Consider the following 25,786-nt stretch of genomic DNA (forward strand, 5'->3'; position numbering starts at 1 on the left):
TTGGAGGATTTGAGCTATAGGGAGAGGCTGAGGGGTGACCTTATAGAGGTTTACAAAATCATGAGGGGCATGGATAGGGTAAGTAGGCAAAGTCTTTTCCCCGAGGTCGGGGAGTCCAGAACTAGAGGGCATAGGTTTAGGGCGAGAGGGAAAGATATAAGAGAGACCTAAGGGGCAACATTTTCATGCAGAGGGTGGTACGTGTACGGAATGAGCTGCCAGAGGGAGTGGTGGAGGCTGGTAAAATTGCAACATTTAAGAGGCATTTGGATGGGTATATGAATAGGAAGGGTTTGGAGGGATATGGGCTGGATGCTGGCAGGTGGGACTAGATTGGGTTGGGATATCTGGTCAGCATGGATAAGATGGATCAAAGGGTCTGCTTCCATGCTGTACATCTCTAATGACTATGACTCTGCTAGCTGGGTCAGCATTTAATGTTCACATTTGGAGATGCCGGTGTTGGACTGGGGTGTACTAAGTTAAAATTACACAACATCAGATTATAGTCCAACAGGTTTAACTGGAAGTATTAGCTTTCAGAGCACTGCTCCTTCAACAGGTGGTTGTGGAGTACACAGTTGTCAGACACAGAATTTAGAGACAGAATTTATTGGCTATGTACTCCACAACCACCTGATGAAGGAGCAGTGGTCTGAAAGCTAGTGCTTCAAATCAAACCTGATGGACTATTACTTGGTGTTGTGTGATTTATAACAATGTCCACATTCTGTGTGAATTAAAAAAGCAAGCTTCCATAAACATCAATCTAATAAGGACCAGATAATTTGTAATGCTGGTTTTGCTTCATTCTTTCATGGGACATGGGCATCACTCATGAGGCCATACCATGAGTAGAAATTAATTTTCGTTTCATTCCAAAAGGTCATTTGTAGGGTAAGCCATGAATCAGGAGTCACGTGCACGAATAGATTGATTTCTTTCCCGAATGTTAATAATGCTGAGACTAAGTTATAGCCCAGATTTGTTAACGGATGTTAAATTAAAATTACAATTTGAATCATGCCCCATATAAGTAGTCCAGTGATACTGCAGTTGTTCCACCATCCTCCCCCATTTGTTGAACAATATTTTTGTTCGAATGCAGGGGATTAGAGTAATAACATGTTAGTGAAGAAGGAATGAACAATACAAGGAACATTCTTAATCCAGTCTTCAGCATTAAAACAGATAGCATGAAACTTTCCTTCTAGCAGAAGCAGCTAATGACATGTACTTAATTTCACATTATGCAACCTATATGTATAATTCATAAATAAATCAAACTGCCCATCACACTAATGAGCTGCACACCCCTCACTGGGTTAGCAGCTGGTTTTTGATTTATAGCTCGGATTTTTCTTCAGGAGTGATGAAACTGCCAAAGTGTCTCTGAGCCATAGTTTCACAAACCATTGGATGTGATATGACCCACTGTTCATACACTTGTCCCTTTCTGTAGGCAGTAGGATTTGTACTGTATATACTTAGGCAGCAGATTGATGACTGTTCTCTCCAGACCTGTATTACCAACGTATAGAAGAGCACTACCACAGTACAGTAGCATTAATGACATATTCCTAACAATAATTGGCAAATCGCTATACCCAGCATCAATGTAATCCCCAAAATAAAACTACACTCAGACAGTGTGCAGACACACAGTAGACAACACAACTATCAATGTAGGCATAGCAAATTGAATGCAATACATCACCAGATAATCTGCCTTTAAATGATGTTCAATGAGGGACATATAATGGCCAATGTGTCAGTAAGAAAACAGCATAATAGGGCGACAGACATATTTGAATGCATCGAGCGAACTCAGTACCACACGACATCACAATGCAGTGAAGAATCTGGGTCTCAAAAAACTGGAAGCAATCCTCAGAGTTTACTATTCAAGCCGAAGAAGTCAATTCCATTCATGAAGAGAAAAGTTCAGTTCTTTCATCAACAACCTGACACTCAAGGTTCAAAGTTTGAGAGAGATTGTCATAGAGTAATGCAACATGGAGACAGACCCTTTGGTCCAATCAGTCCATGCCGACCATAATCCCAAACTAAACTAGTCCCACCTGCATGCGCATGGCCCATATCCCTACAAATATTCTTATTCACGCATTTATCTAAATGTCTTTTGGATATTGTAACTGAACCCATATCCACCACTTCCTCTAGAAGTTTATTCCACACACAAATTACTGTGTAGAAAAACTCTCCATTTCTATCATAAGTAATGGATCATCTGACAGGAGGCAATGAAAAACAAAGACATACTGCAAACCTACAGAATTTATTAACCATGAGCCAAAGAGAGAAGAGAAATCTCCCTTTGACCTGACTTCTCTTAAAAATCACTGGATATTGGCCTGCACGAGAAGCCATATAGATACAGAAAGTGCTCACACCAATCCTGGCTTCATTTGAACCCGCAGGTTAACTGAACATTCCCCTTTTGATGATTTAAATTTAACAGATTCTGAGGAGTGTCCAGGGGATAGTGTAAAGATCCAAACTCAGGGCTTAGGTAACTACCACCTATGGTGGAGTGAAAATACTCAAAGGCTAGAGGACAGAATTGAAGGTGCACAATGCCAGCATCCCCAGTCTCTAACTCTGTTACCAGAGGATTCAAGGCTTTGACTTTTTTTTCCCCTGAAGAGTAGTTCCCAGTAAAACATGATTCTCTCCCTCAGGTAGGTATTTCAGAGGGATGGGATCTCAAGAAGGTGACAGATAGAGCATTTACCTATGCAAGAATCAAAAGCCAGGATATGCTATATCCTCCATAATTCAGACGTTTGAAATAAAACTATAAAGGCTGTGCTTGGGCAGCACTTGCTGAACAATTCTGTCAGCGCAACGAGTTACTCTCCTAACCAATTTAAGATCTATCCGGCTTGCAACATGATTTGAAAAGGCTAGTTGCATACATCCATATACAGGGACTAGCCCATGGCAGAGAATAAAGGAACACATCCGGGCACTAAACCTTTTCAGCAAAAACAATTGCGGGGGAAGAGATGGCAATGACTCCCTGGTCCATTGTCCATGGCAACACCAACTAGTCAACTTACCAACTAATTAGCATCCTTTTCTAACGCTACATAAATTGTTGCACCCTTCAGAATTTGTTTCTCTTACCTACGCCATGATGACTGCATGAAGAAAGTTCCGAAAGCAAGTCTCCTTTTCAGTTTCAGCAACACTTAAATTCTATGCTGTGATATTACAGACTTCAGAACTTTAGTAATTGTTCACTGACTGATCAACAAAGATAAAACATTATACAAGGAAAACACCAGTAATAACTGTCTGGAATAAACTATTAAAGACAAGGACAAACTTATACAGGAATTGAAAGCAATTAACCATGTTTGGCAATAGGAATGGAGACTACATGGACAAAACTACTTAGACACATGCTTGACAAACTGGATGATTTATTGCCACAAAGGACAAGGATTGCCCTACAAAAGAATTTAAGGAGTTAACTACAGGAAAGCTGTATCTTCAAACCAGACAGTCAATGCCAAATGTAACAAGGAACAAAGAAGCTACTTCTGATCAGAAGGGAAGCTGCAGACTTGCGGTCATTTGGATGAAAGAACTTAATGAATAATGACCTGAAAGACACAAATGCGTCTAAGAACTGAACACCAGAACTCCACCTTAACCGAACTTCAAAAGAATAACACTGCACAAGAATCAAACCCTGGACATTTTCAGAGACCACAGGTTGAAATCCTAGCCAGATTCCACCAAAACAATCAGGTAATAGCCAAGTTAGGCTGTGAGGCTTAACTTGCTTACTTGAGGGGGGTCTTAGTTTGGTTGCTACATGCAATCAAGTTCAAATCTTTGGTAGAGTACTTGATTGTGTGATTTCTTAACACATAGCCAAATTTAAGGTAACTTGTGGCAATTTACCCACAAACTACCAAGTGGCCAAATTGTAAACTACTGAATACACAACTCATTGTTGAAATAAGACCCTGAACAAGGGTCTCAAGTGAGCAAAGCTAAAATTGCAAGATGCAGCCAAATTTAAAAAAAATTGAAAAGGCCAATATGGTCAAGAGATTTGCCAACCAACAGGCTGCCATCCTTGGCTGGGTTTGACAGGCAGTTACCAACATATTTGGAAATCAGATACTTAGCGTGTGAGGAAATGTAGTGGATGCTCATGCCTTGTCACAAGTGGGCTAACTTGCAATGGAGCTAGGTCTGAGCGTTGATGTAAGATTGGAACTACAAACCTCAACATTGACTTCTGCTTGCTGAGCTGCTGAAAATATTTCCAATTCCCCTGCCAATGTTTTGTGGATCTTTCAGGATAATGAAGTCAGGAAACCAAATAAATATGAGCAAACAAAGTAGCCAAATCATGTGCATTTCAATAACAGGTAGATATGTATGAACGATATCCTCTCAGAGGGTGGACAACCGATTCAAACACTTGAGGTGTTAGAAGAAACAAAGGAGAGAGCAGGGATGCTGACTTGGAAAAGGAGGACGTAATACCAAGATATATCCTTGCTACCAAACAGCTGGGCTGTATATAGCACCAAACTCTCACTGAAATCAGAAGCAGAAAATTTGAACAAAGTGATGAAAATGCATCACAGCAAAAAATGCATGGGACAAGACACAGAGGCGTGAAGGAGGGGAGAAAACTAGTTAAGAAACAAAAAAAAATTGTGCAAAGCATCCCACTTTCCAGAGCTGAAATCTTCAACTTCAAGATTCTCCATTCCTAAAACCACAACAATCAGGGAAAAAAAAACGGAAAGGGAGCATTAGAATTGGTCAGTCTCTTCAACTTTTACATTCTAAGCAGATTCTTTTTCCCCCTAAGACTCACCAGCTAATAAAGAATCTCTCTTCAGTACATAACTACAGTCTAACCTTGAAGTTGTTTATCTGCACCTCTTTCATGATCAATTACAAAAATCCATCACACATTCTGTTGGCAGAAAACTGCTGACTCAGTCGTGCTCAATATGGCACCACAGAAATTAACCTCAATCTGCTCCATCTTAATCAAAATGAGCACAGCAGACACTTCAGCATGCTTCTGAGTCATTCCTTTCAAACAGATTGTCCAAGAAAAGCTAGAGCGCAAAAATAACAATTCTCCAGACAAGACAAATTAAATTGGAAAGATTCTGTCAACCATGACTGAAGGACTTTGGTTGCTTTTTCATCTCCCTTCTCTCCCTCCACCTCCTGCTTAAGTTCCAATAGGCATCAACACAAAATTGAGAAAGTATACTTAAGGACAGAAGAAAGAACACTGAAAAAGCTGAAAATATATGACAGGTCAGCACAGTGTCTGTGGAGAGAGAAAAAAAGCAAGATACTGTTTCAGGTCAATGGCCTTTTGACAGTATTGTGCTTCTGTCTGCACTATTGTAGTCAGACCTAGAGTCATCTCTGCCTCTTATTGTTTCTACAGCTATGGTTTCCAGAATTTGCAGAACAATAGATTCTGTCCACATACACAGATAGTGATACTATACTCGGGATTTCCCACAAGTTATGTCACGTTACTGGGGATTGCCCATAAAGATTGATATTTTCCTGGGGCTTCCCCTATGTTGGAGACTCTCCCTGGAACTTCTTGGAAATGCTGACATGGCCCCATTAAAAAGAAAATAGCTTATGAGACAATCTTCTGCAGCATAAGAAAGGAGCAGGTGGAGATTTTCTGTTAAAAAAGCTACGGATAAAGACTCTGAATACAAAATAGACAAAGGTAACCAGACCAGAGCCTGCTAGGGCTTTGAGTAAACTAGTACACTGATTAGGGATAGTCAACATGGCTTTGTGCATGGGAAATCATGTCTCACGAACTTGATTGAATTTGTTGAAGAACTAACAAAGAGGATTGATGAGGGCAGACCAGTGGATGTGATCTATATGTACTGTACTAAGGTGTTCGACAAGGTTCCCCATGGAAAACTGATTAACAAGGTTAGATCTCATGGAATACAGGGAGGATTAGCCATTTGGAGACAAAACTGACTCAAAGGTAGAAGACAGAGGGTGGTGGTGGAGGATTGTTTTTCAGACTGGAGGTCTGTGACCAACAGTGTGCCACATGGATCGATGCTGGGTCCACTACCTTTTGTCATTTATATAAATGATTTGGATGTGAACATAGGAGGTGTAGTTAATACGTTTGCAGACGACACTAAAATTGGAGGTCTAGTGGACACCGAAGAACATTACATCAGAGTACAACGGGAGCTTGATTAGGAAGGCCAATGGGCTGAGGAGTGGCAGATGGAGTTTAAATGTGGGGTGTTGAGTTTTGGAAAGGCAAATCACAGCAGGATGCATACACTTAATGGTAAGGTCCTGGGGAGTGTTGCTGAACAAAGAGACCTTGGAGTGCAGGTTCATAGCTCCTTGGAAGTGGAGTTGCAGGTAGATTGGATAGTGAAGGCAGCGTTTGGAATGCTTGCCCTTAATGGACAGAGTACTGAGTACAGGAGTTGGGAGGTCATGTTGTGGCTGTACAGGACATTGGTTAGGCTACTTTTTGGATTATCGCGTGCAATTCTGGTCTCCTCCCTATCAGAAAGATGTTGTGAAACTTGAAAGGGTTCAGAAAAGATTTACAATGACGTTGCCAGGATTGGAGGGTTTGAGCTATAGGGAGAGGCTGAATAGGCTGGGGCTGTTTTCCCTGGAGCATTGGAGGCTGAGGGGTGACTTTATAGACATTTATAAAGATATGAGCAACATGGATAGGGTGAACAGCCAACGTCTTTTCCCTGGGTTGGGGGGAGTTCAGAACTAACGGGCATAGGTTTAGGGTGAGAGATGAAAAAAGGTTTAAAGGGTCCTAAGGGACAACTTTTTCATGCAGAGGGTAGTGCACGTATGGAATGAGCTGCCAGACGAAGTAGTGGAGGCTGTACAATTGCGATATTTAAAAGGCATCTGGATGGGTATAGGAATAGTAAGGGATTAGAGGGAAATGGGCCAAATAGTGGCAAATGTGACTAGATTAGGTTGGGATATCTGGTCAGCATGGACAAGTTGGACCGAATGGTCTATTTCAGTGCTGTATGTCTCTATGACTCTAAATAAAAAGTTCAGCCAAGAGTTGGTTTTTCGGGGGTGAAAGGGGGGAAACAACGTGATCCTTTTCCTTCACATATGTGGACAATCTGTGAATGGAAAGGATCAAACGGAAGAGCATACCCCAGAAGCAAACAGCCCAACAATGGGCAAATATAGTGTTGAAGTTACAGGGTACAGCACTTGTGGAGGAGCTTGATAATGTGAAAACACAGAACCAGTGCAACAGTTAATTTCAATGGGATCATCGATTTGGGTAAAACAATACATATCTTCAAATTCTAAGGGTAAATGGTACAAACTTGGTAAGACAAAAATGTAGCCTTTGCAGAAATCCTAATTAACATGATACCCACGAGCATTTTACGCTGTGCTCTTTGATGGGATGAGTTTGCCTTCTTCAATCTAATTTCCTCCGTTGCATCAGTCGGCGAGGCTGTGCCATTAGGTGCTATGCTCTAGAAAGCAGCAATGATGTACAGTTAATGAGAGTATCAGGTGTGCTCATGCACACACTTCCATTCACATTTCCAGTACAGATTGGGATTTCTCAGAGTCATAGTCAGAGTGAAAGTGTTCATTTTACTTGCACTCAGAGATGAAGGTACAAATTGTACACTTGCTGAGTCTCATTATCCTGGAGAGAGGCAACATCAACAAAATTATATCTACTTTGGTATGTATCGAAGTCAGTTCACCGAATACAAATGCTGTTTTCACGAAAGGATTGTCCAGCCAGCAGCAATGTAAAACACTATCCCTTCCCTAAATCGGCAAGTACAGTGCTCTTTCAGCATTGCCACACAAAAGCAGCTTTTCCTATTTCAAAGGATGGACAACCCTGAGTGAACATTGACACCAGAGTCAGTGAGTTGGAGACCAGGCTTTTAATTCATAAACTGGTCTGCTGAGTGCAGCAGGTCATCTCTATTAAAATGCATCAAGTGGAAGACAGCAACAGAATCCAAACTGTGCAAAAATCAACCTCTATCACAGTAGTGTGGTCTCAGGTATGATCCAAGGGATTTATCCAATCATCTCCAGTCTAACTGGGACTGTAGAGTAAAAAAAAGCAAAGTCTCTAGTAAATGAAATCTTAAGTCAATGAAAGAATGGCACTTTCTCTGCACAGCAACAACTTTCTCTCTTTCAAACCAGAAGGTGCAGGCTTGAATCTCAGAAGGCAAATGAGAGCACAGAGATTTAAAGAACTGATAAAAGAAACGCAAGTAACACAAGAGAAACATTTTCAATTCAGCAAGTGGTTAGGATCCAAAATACACTACCTGACAGTGATGCTGTAGGCAGGATCAATTAGAGCATTCTAAAGGGAATCAGACTTTTGTCTGGAAAATAAAAGAATATGTAGGGTTATTGGGAGGTGGGGCAGTAACACTAAGTGAAATAGGAATGCTACTTTGTGTGGAAAATAAAGACCAACACAGTGTATGCGCACCATATTCCAATGTTGAATCTTTTATGCAGCAGCTTAGGTAAACATTTCCGATTCAAATCTAGCCCAGATTGATGAAGAAAACTCATGTTGTCCAACAGCTGCATGGTACCTGCAGGATTTAATTGGGGGCAGTCTCATTTTATTCAAATTAATCTAAAGTCGATAGCACAGGCAAAGAGGAATGTCTCCACTTAACTACATGATCAGAAATCAAGGCCAATCTAGAGTTAAGAGGCCATTCTATAAGAGTGGCTATGATACTGAGATTGTCATTTAAACCCAAACAGTTTATTACTGCTCTTTAGGGGCTGCAGTCTACACATGATTGGCTTTTAGTGAGTCAGGAAGACATTCAACTTTACCCAGGCCAACTTAGAATTCAAAGACTTATTACATAGCACACTTCACGATCACCAGACATCTCAAAACACTTCACAGCCAATGAAGTACTTTTGAAACAGATACCATTGTAAGATAGGAATTGCAGCAGCCAATCAATACACACAAGATTGACACACACCAGCAGAAATGATTAGATTATCTTCGTCATGTTTATTGAGGGAGAAAAGTCCTGTCCACCTCTTAGAAATAGTGCCACAGGATGTTTTATACTCAACTGAGAAGACAGATGAGGCCTTGGTTTAACACTGCGTTCAAAAGTCAGGACGTCCCAATGGGCAGAACGGACAATAAAAATTGACATTACCAAAAAGAGTTTTTTTTTAAAAAAATCATCCATCAAACCCATGTTCACATTTATAATGGAAAAGATCTCAGTGACTGGTAATTAAACAAGAAACAGTAAATCAAAGAGCTGTTCAGTTGCACAGAATGGAAATCTCTCAATTCAACAAGGTGTAGACATCAAGAAACCAAACAGTGTATTTATCCATAGACAGCAGTAACAATGCGACAGTTCGGTTTGTCAAGCTTCCTCCAAGAATAATTAGCTACTCTAATGCCCTAGATATTTGTACAAAGGTTTACCAGCATGAAACAGGACAATGGCTTGAGGCAACATTCCATGGTACACATGTTCTTGATGTGCCTCTAATGACAGCTTCAACTCCAGTCTGCATTCAAACTCAGACAAAGTGGTAACTCGTTCTGACATCTTGTCACTTCTAGTTCCTGGTTAATGTGATGGCCATGGCCCCAAAGTATTCCTCTGTTTTTTCCATCAAAGTCTGAAAAGGCAAGGACAATCAATCCTGTGTTTGGTTCCTTTTCAACCCCATACACTTTTAGAGATGCTGGCCATCACTGCACTTGCCCAGTTCAGTTGAGAGAGATCCTCTTAAGTGAACGATTAAGATAATTTCATCCAAAGAATATTTGGATAGCTTTTATCATACTTTAAACTTTCAATTTGCTAACTATTGTAGTCACAGGGCTTTGTGTTTTGTCATCTTAATCACCAAGACTTGTGCACACAAATGCAAAACCGGTGTTTCAGTAAACACTTTCCAGGGACTGTCATACTGAGCTCCAGACCTTACTCATTAGCTACACAATGAATTGGAGATGCCGGTGTTGGACTGGGGTGTACAAAGTTAAAAATCACAACACCAGGTCATAGTCATAGTTTAATTGGAAGCACTAGCTTTTGGAGAGCTGCTCCTTCATCAGGTGGTAAAGGAGCGACGCTCCGAAAGCTAGTGCTTCCAATTAAACCTGTTGGACTATAACCTGGTGTTGTGATTTTTAACTTGCTACACAATTAAAAGCTGACTTCACATGGTAGACAAACTTCAAGGAGGCAGCCTGCATTGTGCTAGAGATAATGTATTCTTTGAAGTTGAGGCGTTGCATACCATGTTCACTTCCTATTTAATTCAGAGCCTCTGTGATGGACTTGAGTAAAGAGATGTATCAGTTCGAAAACTAGCTTCTGCCAGGAGACTCAATGACTGAAACCCATCATCCATATCTACATATCCACCCTCATCGTTCCTTTCAACAACCCCTTCCATTGGTATTGAAGAGGAGAGCCTTCACACAAATCATTTGCACAAATGAACACTACAACTTCAGAAATGCTTGCAAGTCATTGATAATGGCATTCATCACACCACCAATAGTGAACCTTTCCCATGGCTTCATCCATCCCTACACAGAATGTGGAGCATGACTACACGTTGCCAACTACAACTATGCTAGATTCCTGATGAAGGGCTTATGCTCGAAACGTCGAATTCTCTATTCCTGAGATGCTGCCTAACCTGCTGTGCTTTGACCAGCAACACATTTGCAGCTACAACTATGCAACCCCAGTTTCAACTTTAGGAACACTGCATGGAACCCGACTTCAGAGATCTCTTTCAGTAGCCTTAACTACACTGTTTTAAGCTCAACACACTCATACAAAGTGTCTCATCCTCCAATCTGAAAGAGATATCTTTGGCTCGATAATCCAAAAGAACAGCCCCTTTAGAACAAACATTAACTGGATTGTTTGCACTTATCAAGCTCCCCTTAATTCTTTCAGAGTATTAGATTTCACCTTTCTCCACACAGAACACAGGGACAAGACTTGGCCATTCAGCCCCTGTCTTCCACCATTCAATTCAAGTTAATGGATGATTTGTATCTCAGCATCATCTTGGTTCCATAACCCTCAAAACCCCACCTACTAAAATCTATCATTTTCAGATTAATTAAAACCCTCAACTGGTTCCACCCAATCCTCAAATCTTGCTCTCTGGGGAAAAGAGCTGCAGAAGTGATTTCTGACATCACCTCCATATAGCTGAGTTCGACCTTTGTGAGTTTGGTTCCCAAAGGAAACAGTTGGACAGAAATTCTAAACTCCTTTACAGCATCTTAAAGATTCAATGTTTATGTGGCTCTATGACACTTCTAAAACGAACACAATAATATTCTTTAGTTCCACTTGTGAGTTTCAAGTTCCAAGAATCTAAATTACTTTGTGCAAGATAAAATACTGGGTATGGATTATTTTTGAAGCATACAAATCTGCACCATTGTTTTTGTATACTGTGCCAAAGGGTGGTAATTTGCAGGTGGTAGAGCTTTCACCGATTTTTCAATATGTTTATTTTCTTCCACTATCAACTTTGGTTTGGACCTGCAAACTGAGAGCTGACAATGACTTCAGAATTTTGGGTGACTTGTCTCAAAAGGAAAGACATACCTAACAAGTTTTTGTTCATTCATTAGGCCAGAAAACTGCAGGCTTTTTCCAGGTCAAAAGGTTCTGCATATGCTTCATTACCTGGGAAGAGCATTGTGTTTAAACATATAGCAGAAATTGGCTATTAATGAGGTCAGTATTTGGGAACTGGTTCCAGCAAGTCTGGGAAAGACCTTACTCTCACGCAGATAGCTGAGGTTGAATGGTAACTGAAACCTCATGGAGATGATGATCTGTCCGTCAGGGAGGACTAGAGTTTGAACTGGATTTTAGACTATGTTTTGTTAAAGTGAATCTGTCTGTTGATGTGACAGCACGATCCCTGCCTAACCTTCCACGAGCAGCTGTTAAAAGCAAAGAGAGTAGAAAACTAAGTATTCTTGCCTTTAATTGAAGAGAACTATAAAAGTGACCCCGATCGACACATTCAGAAACCATAATCTGCGCCTATGGAATAATGCATCGTGAAAAACAAATGTAATTGGAGGAAGGAAGCAAATGCACTGTAGCTAAATTTGCAGATGACATAGGAATAGGTGGAAAGGCAGGTTGCAAGAGGGATATCAACAGTTCAAGAGATATCAAGAGGTTAATTAAGTGGGCAACAAGTTGGTAAATGAAGTAAAAAACAGGAAAATGTGAATTTATTCATTTTGGAAGGAAGAACAAAAGGACAGACCATGATTTAAATGAAGAAAAACGGCAGAAAGCGGCAACATAAAGGAACTTTGGGGTACTTGTGCACGAAACACAGAAAAGCTAGTACACAGATATAGCAGGTCTTCAGGAAAGCTAGTGGAATGTTGGCCCTTATTTCAAGGGCATTGGAGTATGAATAGGGAAAGCTTCCTGCAGCTGTACAAGGTGCTGCTGAGACCATATTTTAAGCACTATGAGCAGTTTTGGTCCCCTTATTTAAGATTTCATTATTTCATTGGAGGCAGTTCAGAGATAGCTCACAAAGATGATGGAGGGATTGTCTTGTGAGCAAAGGCTAAACAGATTGGGACATTGCTGATTGGAAATTAGAAGAATGAGAGATAATCTCATTAAAATACATAGAATTCTTAAGGAGCTTGAAAGAGTAAACAATGAGAATATAAAGGATCTACAATAGATAGGGTGAATGAGGTGCAAAAATTAGGTTAATCTAGGAAAGTGCTATGTCATGAACTTTGGTAGAAAGAATCAAAAGGCAGACAGTTAGGATAAGGACTCCAACAAAGTGAAGCACAAAGGGATCTGGGTGTTCTTCCATACGAAACAAGGTGGCAAATGAAGATAGAAAAGAAAACCTCAGTTTGCCGCAAACCCTTCTATTGCTGACACCAGCTTGATATAATCAGAGGAGCTCAAACCCCTCAGAAAAATCTGATAAAGACTAGTTTTTTCAGTACTAAATTGCAAACAAAGTATTAACACATTGTCCTACAGCATAAAATTGAGCATTTTAAAGAATTATGTATAGAATTCTTATGAAAGCTGAATAATTACATACAGACATTGAAGAATACCGTTACTTCAACTTAAATTTCAGTAAATTTCTTGATATTTTCTTCCAGTCAGTAAACCAACCACATCAACATGCCCCGTAAGTCTCTTCATAACGTTAGCATGAATCCACATATTCACAGCAAGAAAAAAAAGTGACAACTTTCAAAACGAACGCTGATGACAGGACATTCACATGCTCCCTTCGGCACCACACTACACTTGGTATAAAGTGACCTGTCTTTGGTTATTTCTCCCAGCAAGAATTAGCATTAGCAGCTCAACAGAAGCTGTCCAATACCAAAACCTCTCTCAGTTATCTTACACAACTGCCACAGTAACATCCTCTGGGACAATGCATGACGAGGAAAGCATATCAGCTCTCACACAGATAATACAGATCATTTCCCATGTTATTATCAAAGTACAAAAGATTTTTCAACAACTGTCTTCTGTTAGCTGCCATTCACCTTCTTATCCCACGTTTAATCTTCTACTGTTTAATAAATTATAGTCCAAGTTTCAAGCTACCATCAGTCTGTCTCACTACCTACAAGATACAAGTGAGACATGTAATTGAACATTTTCGACACGCCCAAGTGCAACTCCAGCAACACTCAAGCAGCTCAACCTATTCAGGATAAAGCAGCACCATTTGACAACATCTGCCAAAGGAGCGGCCTCTATCACCTAGAAAGACCAGGGCAGATGCGTGGAACTACCGTCACCTTCAAGTTTCCCTTCAAGCCACATCATCCGGACTTAAAAAGAATTGTCATTCATTCACTGGGTCAAAATCCTGAAATGCACTGGCAAAAGAGATGTGGGTGAATCAGCACCACATGGGCTCTACTGGTTCAAGGCAGTTCTCTACCTTCTCAACAGCGATTAACAGTTGTTAATGAATACTGGCCTCATCAGCAATCACAACATCCTCCAATTTTAGGTAAACACCAGGCAATCTCTCTAGATCCTTTTGATAACTAAAAACAGTCAAAGCTGAAATATTAATTCTTGCTTCTCTCTCCACAAATCCTGACTGGTCTGCTAACTATTTGCAACACTTTGTTTTTTTATCTTTTTACTAACTGATCCACCTGTTCTTGAAGATCAACGGTCCCTCCCGTTGTGAGATATCAGTACCCTTTACCTCTGGCTCAGTCATTTAGCGCACATAGTAAAGAACAGCCCCAAGAACTAACCCCAATACATTCCACTAGTCATCTCTTCATGTAGTCAGTACTCTGATTAGCATCCTTTGATTCAACTAGTTAAGCCACTTTCAAAGGCTTCCCTGCTAATTCCATGCTTTTCTGTGTCATTTCTTCTGTAAAATGCATCGTGATGAACTTAAAATCTGTTGAACTCTGGTCTTATAACTCAAATATATCCTCAAAGACCAACATCAGCCAGCACAATAGACCAGCTGTAAATATACAGTGACAATGTCTCAATCAAACTCTGAATCTCCCACTACTTCTCCATGTTGTCTTACAAGACTTAATATGCCCAAGGTTTGATGTTGTTCTTTCATCTCAGAAGTTGTCTATTTTCTTAACCTATTCAAGATACTTGTTGCTCTCCAGTCCTTCCTGTATTTAGTGACTGCTGCAGTTTGAGAGAGTAGATTACTAAATTATCTGTAAGGAAAGAATATGCAAGATTTACAGGGAGGTGAGGTAATAGCAATAGCTATGTTGCTCATTTGGAGAGCCATACGCATATGGGCCAATTGGCCTTGTTCTATGCTATAACTGCTTATATAATTCTTTGAAGAGACTGGCTTCCTTTGATACTCCTGTAATTTTCAAAAGGTTAGATTTTAGTGAACCACCGGTGGCACAGTGGTTAGCACTGCTGCCTCACAGCGCCTGTAGACCCGGGTTCAATTCCCGACTCAGGCGACTGACTGTGTGGAGTTTGCACGTTCTCCCCGTGTCTGCGTGAGTTTCCTCCGGGTGCTCCGGTTTCCTCCCACAGTCAAAGATGTGCGGGTCAGGTGAATTGGCCAAGCTAAATTGCCCGTAGTGTTAGGTAAGGGGTAAATGTAGGGGTATGGGTGGGTTGCGCTTCGGCGGGTCGGTGTGGACTTGTTGGGCCGAAGGGCCTGTTTCCACACTAAGTCTAATCTAATCTAATCTAATCACCCACAAAGAGGTCTTGTAGTAGAAAAAGTGTGTCTTTCAAAACAGTACACAGAGAAACCTCGATTATCGGAAGGATGCAAGCGGGGAGTATTTTGTTCGGTTAATCGAATGCATAATCGAATGCTGGATAATAGTTAGCCAAGCAACGGGACCTTGCCATCTTGTTCGGATAATCCGAAATTCAGTTAAATCGAATACCAGGTCATCGAAGTTCCTCTGTAGTCACTTCCAAAAATACATCTCATTCGGCAGAGAAGCACACATACACATTTGTTGGTTTCATTTACATAATACATTTATTTATTTCAACAAATAAGGCCATAGGACACAGGAGCAGAAATTAGGCCATTCAGCCCATCGAGTCTGCTCTGCCATTCAATCATGGCTGGTTTCTCAACCCCATTCTACCACTTTCTAGCTGTAAGCCATGATCCCCTTGACAAGCAAGAACCTATCCCTGTCTTAAATATAATCAATGACCTGGCCTCCACAGCCTTTCGTGGCAGTGAATTCCCTAGATTCTCACACTGGTTGAAAAAGTTTCTCCTTATCTCCGTCCTAAAAGGTCTCCCCTTTACTTGAAGGCTCTGTCCACAGATCCTCGTCTCTCTCTCCCATCAATGGCAATATCTTCCCAACATCCACTCTGTCTAGGTCATTCAGTATCGTGTAACTTCAAATTAGATTCCCTCCCCCCTCATCCTTATAAACAATGAGGATAGACCTAGAGAGTCCTCAAACACTCATGTTAAGATTTTCATTCCTGGGGTCATTGCCATGAACCTCCTCTGAACCCACTCCAGAGACAGTACATCCTTCTGGGATTTGGGGACCAAAATTGTGCATAATAACCCAAATGTAGTCTGACCAGAGCCTTATAGAGCCTCAGAAGGACATCCCTGCTTTTATATTCAAGTTCTCTCGAAATAAATGCCAACATTGCATTTGCCTTCCTAACCTTGAGAGAAGCCTGGACTAGAACAAGTCTTTTTGCACTTCAGACTTCTGAATTTTGAATATTCTCCCCATTTGGAAAATAGTCCATGCCTCTATTCTTCCTACCCAAGTGCATGATCTCACACTTTCCCACATTGTCCTCCATCTGCCACTTCTTTGCCCAGTCCCCTCACCTGTCCAAATCCTTCTGCAGCCTCCCCACCTTCTCAATGCTACCCAGCCCTCAACCTATCTTTGTATTGTCTGCAAACTGAGCCAGAATGCCCTCAGCTCCTTCATCTAGATTGTTAATGTATAGAGTAAAAAGTTGTGGTCCCAACACTGGCCCTTGCTGGACACCACTTGTCACCGGCTGCCACCCTGAGAAAGACCGTTTCATCTACACTTTCTGCTTTCTGTCAGACAGCCAAGCTTCTATTCATGCTAGCATCTGACTCTAATACCATGGGCATTTATATTACTCAGTAGCCTCCTGTGTGGCACCTTGTCAAAGGCATTCTAGAAGTCCAGGTAGATAACATGCATTGGTTCTCTCCTTGGTTTAACATGCTCATTACTTCCTCAAAGAATTCTAGCAGATTTGTCAGACATGGCCTCCCCTGATGAAACCATGTTGACTTTACCTTATATTGCCATACAGTTCCAATTATTCAAAAGTCTCATTCTTTACAATGTACTCCAAAATCTTACCCATGACCAAGACTAGGCAAATTGGTCAGTAACGGTCTGTCTTTTACCTTATTCCTTTTTTAAACAGGGGTATCGCGCTAGCGATTTTCAAGTTCTCTGGGGCCCTCCCAGACTCTAGTGATTCCTGAAAGATCACCACCAACACCTCCATTATCTCTTCAGCTATCTCCTTTTGAACTCTGGTGTGTAGTCCATCGGGTCTAGGTGATTTATCCACCTTCAGACCATTCAGTTAAGAAAAGTTACAAGTGTTAAGAATGTTACAATTCATACTAACAGCAATTCCAGAAAGCTACAACATTACATTAACAAATGAAGACTGTATCAGGACAGATGCCTGATTATATAAACCAGTAGTCCTTTTCGGGTTATTCAAATGAATTAGTGGATAGATTCCAGTCATTTTTTTTAGCTAAATTAACTAAAAGTAAAATGATTAGCATCAGTGAAAAAGCTAACTGTAGAGACAGTTAATGCCCTGCTACTCATATTAGAACTACCATTAGCCTACAATTACTAAAACAATTAAGCTAAACAGTCTATAATCAAAACTACATAACATTCTGACCAGACCAAGAGAAATCACTTGATCAACTGTAAACTGTGTAAATAAAGACAACATTTACATCGGATTTTCAAAACACCAAGGCATTCCAAAGTATTTAGCGCAAAGCACTTTTTGAGTACACTAATATTTTTATATAAAAAGGACAGCTACTAATTTGGGCATGAGTTCCCACAAAGAATGGTTTGAATAATTGGAGAACCTGTTTTTTGGGGTTTATGGGATAGCCTTTGGCCAGGAGATAGCACAGCATTGTCTTTGGCAATGCAATGCAGAGTTAGACTAAATTCTGTGCTCAGGTCTCAGAGTGAGATTGACCTGTGTCCCTGAGTCAAGAGTGCACTATCCATTGAGTCTACCCTACAGTATTCATTATCACAAATGCAATGCTAGTAGTTCTCTCCAACATGAGGTATTCAGTAGCAAGAAGCACACAACCCAGTAGAAACATAGCAAGGCAGTCACGTAAGGAATGAAGATTTCCACCCAGTGTGGTTTTGTGGTTCTATAAACAGAATGCCATTTTTTCTTTGTCCATATCCTGATGTGCTACTGCACCTACACAACCACCTAATTTACAAGCATTCTTTGGTTTCAGCCATACCTTCACACACTTTTACCAAGGTATAACTATAACTTTTGTTGTGCACACCTCATCTCTAAAGTAAATGATGTGTTTTACTGTGGTAGATGTGTTATATTAATATGTATGCTTCTCAACATTGAAGTACAAGATATGTTTTACTGTGATACAGGTGTCATTGTCAATATCAACAGTAACTGTAAATGAAAGTGTCCCATGCTCACCTTTCTCAAGGTACTCCTCCAGGCCTCTCCGTCTGGCATCCAATTGCTGTTCGGAGAGGGAAAATGGCCACTTCCGTGGGAGTTTTGGGAAATGGAAGTCAGAGAATTCCCTCTTTAGATTCTGGTGAAGGATTGTGAACTCACGGAAGCGCCGTGAGCAGAGCTGACGTCCAGCCATGTAAATATTGAATACCTAGAACAAAATCAGGTGACAGATCAAAAGAGAAAAATTTTCAATACTTTTTCATATTTTCATTTATATTAATCCAAAGATGACTCAAAGGGCAGTACTCCACTCAAGCACATAATCCAGGCTGACACTTCTGTGCAGGGTAATTGGAGGTACAGTCATAAGAATGCAATATCAAACGAAGGGTACATTTGTTCTTTCTTCAGTTAAGAGTTTGAAATGCAGAAGACAATCTCCCTCCCAGTTTACTGAAATAAATGGATTGTCTAGTTCCACATCTCATTGTAAAGTCCTACAAAAACAACAAAATGATCACATTTGCCTACAACACTGGTTGTACTTCAGTGCTCTTTCACTATGTGGGAAAGCACCGTGGAACATCCTAAAGGCACGGACTCAATTCAGACTTTCAATGCTACACAATGCAATAACCATTCTGCTTTTTTACTTAATTAGAAGGAAATTCAGTTACCCCAGCACCTTCCAAACACTAAGCCTAAGCCAATTATTACCAACAAGGACAAGGTAGCAGATATATGGGAACACCACAACCGAAAGTACCCCTCCAAGTCACTCACCACCTTGACTTGAAAATATGTCATTGTTCCTTCGGTGTCACTGGGCCAAAAATACTGGCACTGTTGGCATACTTACACCACCTGGATGGCACCAGTTCAAAGCAGTAACTCATCATTGCCTACTCAAAGTAAATTAAGGCTGAGTCACTATGCTGGCCTAACTAATGACCCTCAAATGCCATGAAGGCATAAACGGGTTTTCCTAACTCATGCATGCTTCTATTATCAGTGAAATTATCAGTTCACCACAAAAATCCTGGAGTCTTGAAAGGTTCCTGAAAGCCCTCATCTTTTTGTTGCCAGTTTTTTTTCTTCACTTTGTGAAATGATCATATGCATATTTTTGAAGGGATCTATGTCAGCATAACAAGTGCATGGCACAACAACCACCAGATAGCTGAGCATTGATTAAAAATCAAATGGCTCACAGAAGTTGGTTGAAAATCATATTTATGAAATCCCAGGTTACCAATTGGTGCCGTGGCCTCAAAGTTCATTGCAGTGAGTTGCAAAACTGAACATAATAAACCACAAGACCAGAATAAAATGACTGTGTAAACTGCTGGGTTGTAATACAGCAATGGGATCACGCTGAACACTAAATAGATGTTGCGTGGCATTTGCAACAGTGACTATATTTCACAAAGCATTTTATTGGCAGCAACATGCATTGGGACCATCCTGAGACTGTAAAAGTATTTATGCAACTGCAAGTTGCCCTTCCTTCCGACTTGCTAAGTAACAACCTACCTGGTCAGGTATACACTTTATTTGCAGCCCACAGGGCAGCACGGTAGCTCAGTGATTAGCACTGCTGCATCACAGCACCAGGGTCCCAGGTTCAATTCCAGCTTCAGGCGACTGTGTGTGTGGAGTTTGCACATTGTCCCCGTGTCTGCGTGGGTTTCCTCCGGGTGCTCCGGTTTCCTCCCACAGTCCAAAGATGTGCAGGTCAGGTGAATTGGCCGTGCTAAATTGTCCATAGTGTTAGGTGCATTAGTCAGAGAGAAACGGGTCTGGGTGGGTTACTCTTCAGAGGGTCAGTGTGGACTTGTGGGCTGAAGGACCTGTTTCCACACTGTATGGAATCTAATCTAAACCTAATCTCTTGGGTGCCCTTGAAACAAAAAAGGAGGCTTGTAAATGTAGTCTTGTCAATATTGCCCAAAACCCAAGAAAAAAAGAAAGGCTGAGCCAAGGTTTAAAAGTTAAACCATAGGTTTTTTGAGCCAATCAAGTCACATTACTAACAATGCCTAGTGTTCACTTACTGAGTTTAACATACAATGGAGTGAGACCAAATTTATACAACTATTGTTTGGTTTTTAAAAGTCTTGGCAAACCATGAGAATTAATTACTCACCACAAATTTCTCCCCGTTCCTTTCCACATGTTTGTAGCCAGGGATAGAGATTGGCACTGCCCGCTTCTCACTGTAGTCATAGTAGATGTTCCCAGATGAGTCATCACCAGGATCAAGCCGATCAGCTTCTTGTTGTGGAACAGACAGCACCGTCAGAATCAGCTCCCGATCTCCTGCCCGAATCAGGTCCACAACTTGCTTATGAGTTGCTCCCTCAACGTTAACACCGTTTCTACACAAGCAATAAATAGCACAATGAGAAAGTTATAAGAGGCAGAGGTACTGTAACACATTGAGTTCACAGACAACTGCCCAAGCAGTCTACGTTCAGGCAGTCAAACTTCACTATATGCAACAGTGTAACTTGGAAAGATATGGTCATTGATGGATTAAACCTAGATCCATTTCAGCACTGATGAGATATCCTCATTCCATTATTAAAAAAGAGCTGGAGAATTCACAATACATTCTGAAACTGATTCTGCTATGCTGAGCTCACAGCAGCACTGACCTATAAAAGTGACTACTCAAAAGTAATTAGAAATCTTTGAGATGATGTGTAATGTTCTAAATAAAGAGAGGCCTTCTCTTTTGCTTTTATTGAATTTGAAATTCAAGTTTGGTCTACCAACTTGGACAAGCCTAGGAAATGTCAAATGTTTCAAGTTGTCAGTTACAGCCTTAGGAAATATCATTTTCTTTTATTACTCATTCACTGGATTCAACCTCTACCCAACACTATTGAGGTTACCATTGACCAAACAATCATATAGAGGTGGTCAGAAACTAGGAATACTGCAGCAAGTAGCTCACCTCCTGACTCCCCAAAGCCTGTCCACAATGTATAGCTCAGGAGTGTGGAAGAATACTTCCCACTTGCCTGGACGAGTGCAACTCTAACCACGCTCAGAGTTCAACACCACCCCAGACAAAACAGCCTGCTTCACTGGCACCACACCCACAACCATCCATCCCTCCACCAGCGATGCTCAGCTGGAGCAGTGTGTACTGTACTGCAGAAATTTATAAGGATTCTGAGGCAGCACCTTCCAACCCCTCTGATCACTTCTGTCTAGAATGCAACAGATATTTGGGAATACCAGCATCAATTCATCTCCAAGTTACTCATCATCCTGACTTGTAAATGTATCATCAGTCCATCAAAATCTTGGAATTCCCTCCCATAGGGCAATGTGGATCCACCAGCAGCACAAACTGTGGTGAATCAAGAAGGCAGCTCTCAGCATCTCAAGGACATCTAGTGATGGGCATTCCTTCCAGTCAATTAAAAAGGCCAGACCAGGTGGTTTCACACTACTGAACCAGGTGGCTTCTTCTGACAACTGACAACGGTTTCATGGTCAGCATTAGATTCAATGATTGAATTCAAATTCTACCATCTGTCATTGTGAGATTCGAACCTGGGTCTCCAGATTAACAGTCTATCACTAGGCCGTCACCTCTCCCTGTTTGAAGTCCAGTTGGATATTCTATTTTTTTAAATTAAAGCAAGATTCTGTTTAGTCCTGTCAGCTTAATGCCACTTTTCTCAATTAATCTTGTGTCCAAATGGCCACTTTCTGATGAGCTGAGAAGTAATTAATCATAAGCCCCACAGATAGGTTAAATCAGCATGTAACACAAGACAAAGAGCAGCTCTGGTCCGCAAGATGAAACATAGCAATCAAACCCAGAATTAGACTAGTCAACAAACACTTACGTGCTGGCTGAATATCATGGATACTCATCAAAAATTACAAAACTACTCAATAGGTCACATCATGATGCCATCTACATGTTTTACTGACATGTCAAACCTCTGGGAAGTATCTAGATGAGGGCATTATGTCAAGTACATACACCTTAATCGCAATACTTTAAATCAAGGTTTGAGAATTTGCAGGCTTAGTATCCTATGATGGGCAGGCTCCTACTATACAATTAACAGCTTTAGCATCCAAGCAAGTGGCCAAGATACTTTAATCTTCAAGAAAATGCTTCAGGAAATCACTTCACCGTCAATTTGAATACTACCGACCATTTAAACGGACTAGTTACCATGGGGACACATGTAATCAGGTTGCAGCAAACTGCAAATTATCAAAATTTGAATGTCAAGATTTGTAAAGTTTTGGATTTGTCTATCCTTCTCAAACCTCTCAACAGTTACCAGATCTGCAAAAAAAAACTGTTTCAAAAACAGAAGTGCTGAAAAGGCTCAGCAGGTCTGGCAGCATCTGGGGAGAGAAAACAGAGTTAACATTTCGGATCAAATCACCTTTCCTCAGTTGTTCTGAGGAAGGATCACTCAACCTGAAACATAACTCGGCTTTCTCTCCAAAGCTGCCAGACCTGCTGACTTTACAACAATTTCTGTTTTTGTTTCTGATTTACAGCATCCATAGCTCTTCTGGTTTTTACTTAAGCAGAACTGTTCATTTGTTTAAACTTGAAAGAGAAATCAGTGATCTCCATTTATTTTAGCTTCATCGTTATTACTGTCAAGTTCACTTTAAAAAAAAATTGACTACAGTTCTTTGTTTTTAAATTGTTCTCCACTGCCGTCAATCAGCCACAGCACACCCCTCAGCAAGAAACAAGGGCGTCCATTGTGACTGCTGTCCAATTAACAGTCAACAGGAAGGGCAAATGAAGGTGAACTTTGCTATCAGATTCTTCCTTTGTCCTTTTGCCCTGACTTAAAAAGAAAACACTTAAAAACTGAAGCCACGTGGATAAGTTTATGATTCCAGTTTTAGTCTTTCATTTGTGTTGGAATGCCAAAGTGACGGGCTGAAGTGACCCAGGGAACTAACTCGCTGTAGTCAGGCTAAGACTCAAGTGGGTCAACAAGCACATGGGCAACAGTACGAGAATGGGAATCAGGGCGATTCACTGTTCCTTTGAGCTGTGTGGCTACAGCCCATTATGGTGAAATTCTTGCACAACTTCCTGCTGTGCTCTAAACTGCTGGCAGCCACCAATAGTTAATACTATGCAGATCATTGATGTGAATTGAAGAGGTTTATAGGATAAGGATCCAGGTCAGACATACGTAATGAAAATTGTCGAGTGGTAAGTTCCAGTGCATTAATTTACAAGCATAGAATTACAGATTCCCAGTATTTCGCAACAGTTGGTTAAAAAATACTAAATGACTCTTTTACGCAGATTATTACAGTACTGGAGGTCACATGGCCTAATCCTTCTATAACGATAAAGAAGGAAACAAAGAACAAAAGAAAATTTATAGCCTAGGAACAGGCCCTTCATTCCTCCAAGCCTGAGCTGATCCAAATCCACTGTCTAAACCTATTGCCCAATTCCTAAGCATCTGTATCCCTCTGTTCCCCACCTACTCATTCATCTGTCCAGACACATCCTAAATGAATCTACCGTGCCTGTCTCTACTACCTCTGCTGGCAAAGCATTCCTGGCACCTACCACCTTCTGTGTAAAGTACTTGCAGCGCGTATCCCCCTTCAACTTTTCTCCTCTCACCTTGAACGCGTGACCTCTCGCTGCTGAATCCCTCACCCCGGGGAAAAGCCTATCTACCCTGTCTATACCCTTCATGACTTTGCAGTCCTCCTTTCCACCCTAGCTGGCTTTCTCTCAGTTCCACTAATATATTCAATTAACACTTTCACCCTCAAGGAAGGCCTTCCAAACTATGGGTTGCAACCTCTGTCTGGTCATGAAACAAGATTTGGGGATGCCGGCTTCAAAGCAGCAATGACTGTGTGGACCTCATACTGTTTCCTGACAGCTGCATGGGCCCTTTATATGTATGTTCTTTGCTACAGGAAGGTATGTCCTAATCAACAGTGACTAAAGCCACATTCCTGTTGTGAGAGCACCTGTGGTAGGTGTTCAGTTGGCTCATCTTTCCATCAACTACCAACAAGGAAAACAGGAGTGGGGAGGTTGTGAAGAATGGAGATTGGAGAAAGGAGGGGAAGATAGTGAACACAGCTCCTTTCGTCCCAGCTACTAGAACTGAAGCCATCCACTGTGCTCCAGTGGACAACTTGAAGGTTTCTCTCCCTCCTCACTCTTGGTTCCCCCAAAATTTTCACCCAAGATCACATAAAATCTGAGGCAGGTTGAAAGCGGGATCACACCAGCAAAATGTCTTGGTGGCACACTAATCACCTCAATCACTCAAGGTAGGGAGAGTAGTAAAGTGAAACCACTGTATATAAAGAAGTTTGTCTTCAATTTCTTGACGACCAGCACATTCATGATCGGCAGTTCTAGACTTGCACAAGATTACACAGAAGAGGTAGACAACACCAATAAGTTCTCCACTTTTGCTTATAAACGCTTCTCAAGCTGAGGGTTAATGTTTTGAGGCTCAACATCTAAGCCCTCTGGAATAGTGTGTCCAGGTTATGGTCACCTTGTTATAGGAAGGATATTAAGCTGGAGAGGATTCAGAAGGGATTTACCGGGAAGTTGCAGGAACTGAGGGCTTGAGTTATGTGCTGGATGGGTTGGACATTTTTCACTGGAGCTGAGGAGATTGAGGGGTGACATTACTGAAGTTCCAAAATCATGAAAGGTATAGATAAGGTGTCTTTTCCCTGGAACTAGGGGGATATTTTTAAGGTGCGAGTGTCATCCCATTTCTGAATCAGTCAGAACACTCAGACTCCGTATGGCTCTACCTCCATCTTTATTTTGAGCCCTGGAGAGAGAGCAATCGTCCATGTACACAAAGACATGAGCTCTCGGTCTCTCAAACAGCAGATTCTTAAGGAACTATATAGTCACTTACAGGAAGCAGCATCCAAATAAGGCAACATTGATATTGATTGGGTGACCATTACAATTAGCAAGCATCAACAGTAAAGATTAAGCCATCTGGCATTACACAATGGATGCTCTTCACCTCGTTAAACCACGACCTTTGACTTCAGCACCTCATTGTTTACTGCAAGTTCTTGCCTGGTCAAAATCATGCTAGCTGAGCCTTTGTAACACAGCCCTAAACTTAATTCTTTCCCTACTTGCTCATATCTTATATACATTCTCACAAGGAGAAGGATTTTAAAAAAGACATGGGGGGGGTGGGGAGGAGGAATGGTGCCCCTCCATCAAGTTAACAAAAAACTCAAAGAAACACTTCTTAAATGTAGTAATTCTACTTCCTCAGCATTAACAGCTCCACTAAAGGAATATATAGGCAAAGTTGAACTACTCAAGAGTTTACATGAGATTAAAGAGTCAGACGTTATGGGAGATCTGCCCCAAGAATTCTCTGCTTGAGGTTTAAAATTAAAACAGC

The 25,786-nt window shown here is 41.1% G+C and overlaps 1 protein-coding gene across 2 annotated transcripts in view; it reads right to left on the minus strand.

Annotated features, from left to right (window-relative positions):
• Positions 1-25,786, minus strand: part of LOC132834746 (sorting nexin-27-like) — a 119,450-nt gene that overhangs the window by 38,000 nt on the left and 55,664 nt on the right. For both annotated transcript variants that reach the window (XM_060853722.1, XM_060853721.1), the window contains exons 2-3: positions 20,497-20,728; positions 18,366-18,558 (exon numbers count right to left, since the gene is read on the minus strand). In XM_060853722.1, the coding sequence (XP_060709705.1) occupies positions 18,366-18,558; positions 20,497-20,728 (425 nt within the window). The remainder of the gene's footprint in view (positions 1-18,365; positions 18,559-20,496; positions 20,729-25,786) is intronic.

This window comes from Hemiscyllium ocellatum, chromosome 42 (assembly GCF_020745735.1).
Source record: "Hemiscyllium ocellatum isolate sHemOce1 chromosome 42, sHemOce1.pat.X.cur, whole genome shotgun sequence".
NCBI lineage: Eukaryota > Metazoa > Chordata > Chondrichthyes > Orectolobiformes > Hemiscylliidae > Hemiscyllium > Hemiscyllium ocellatum.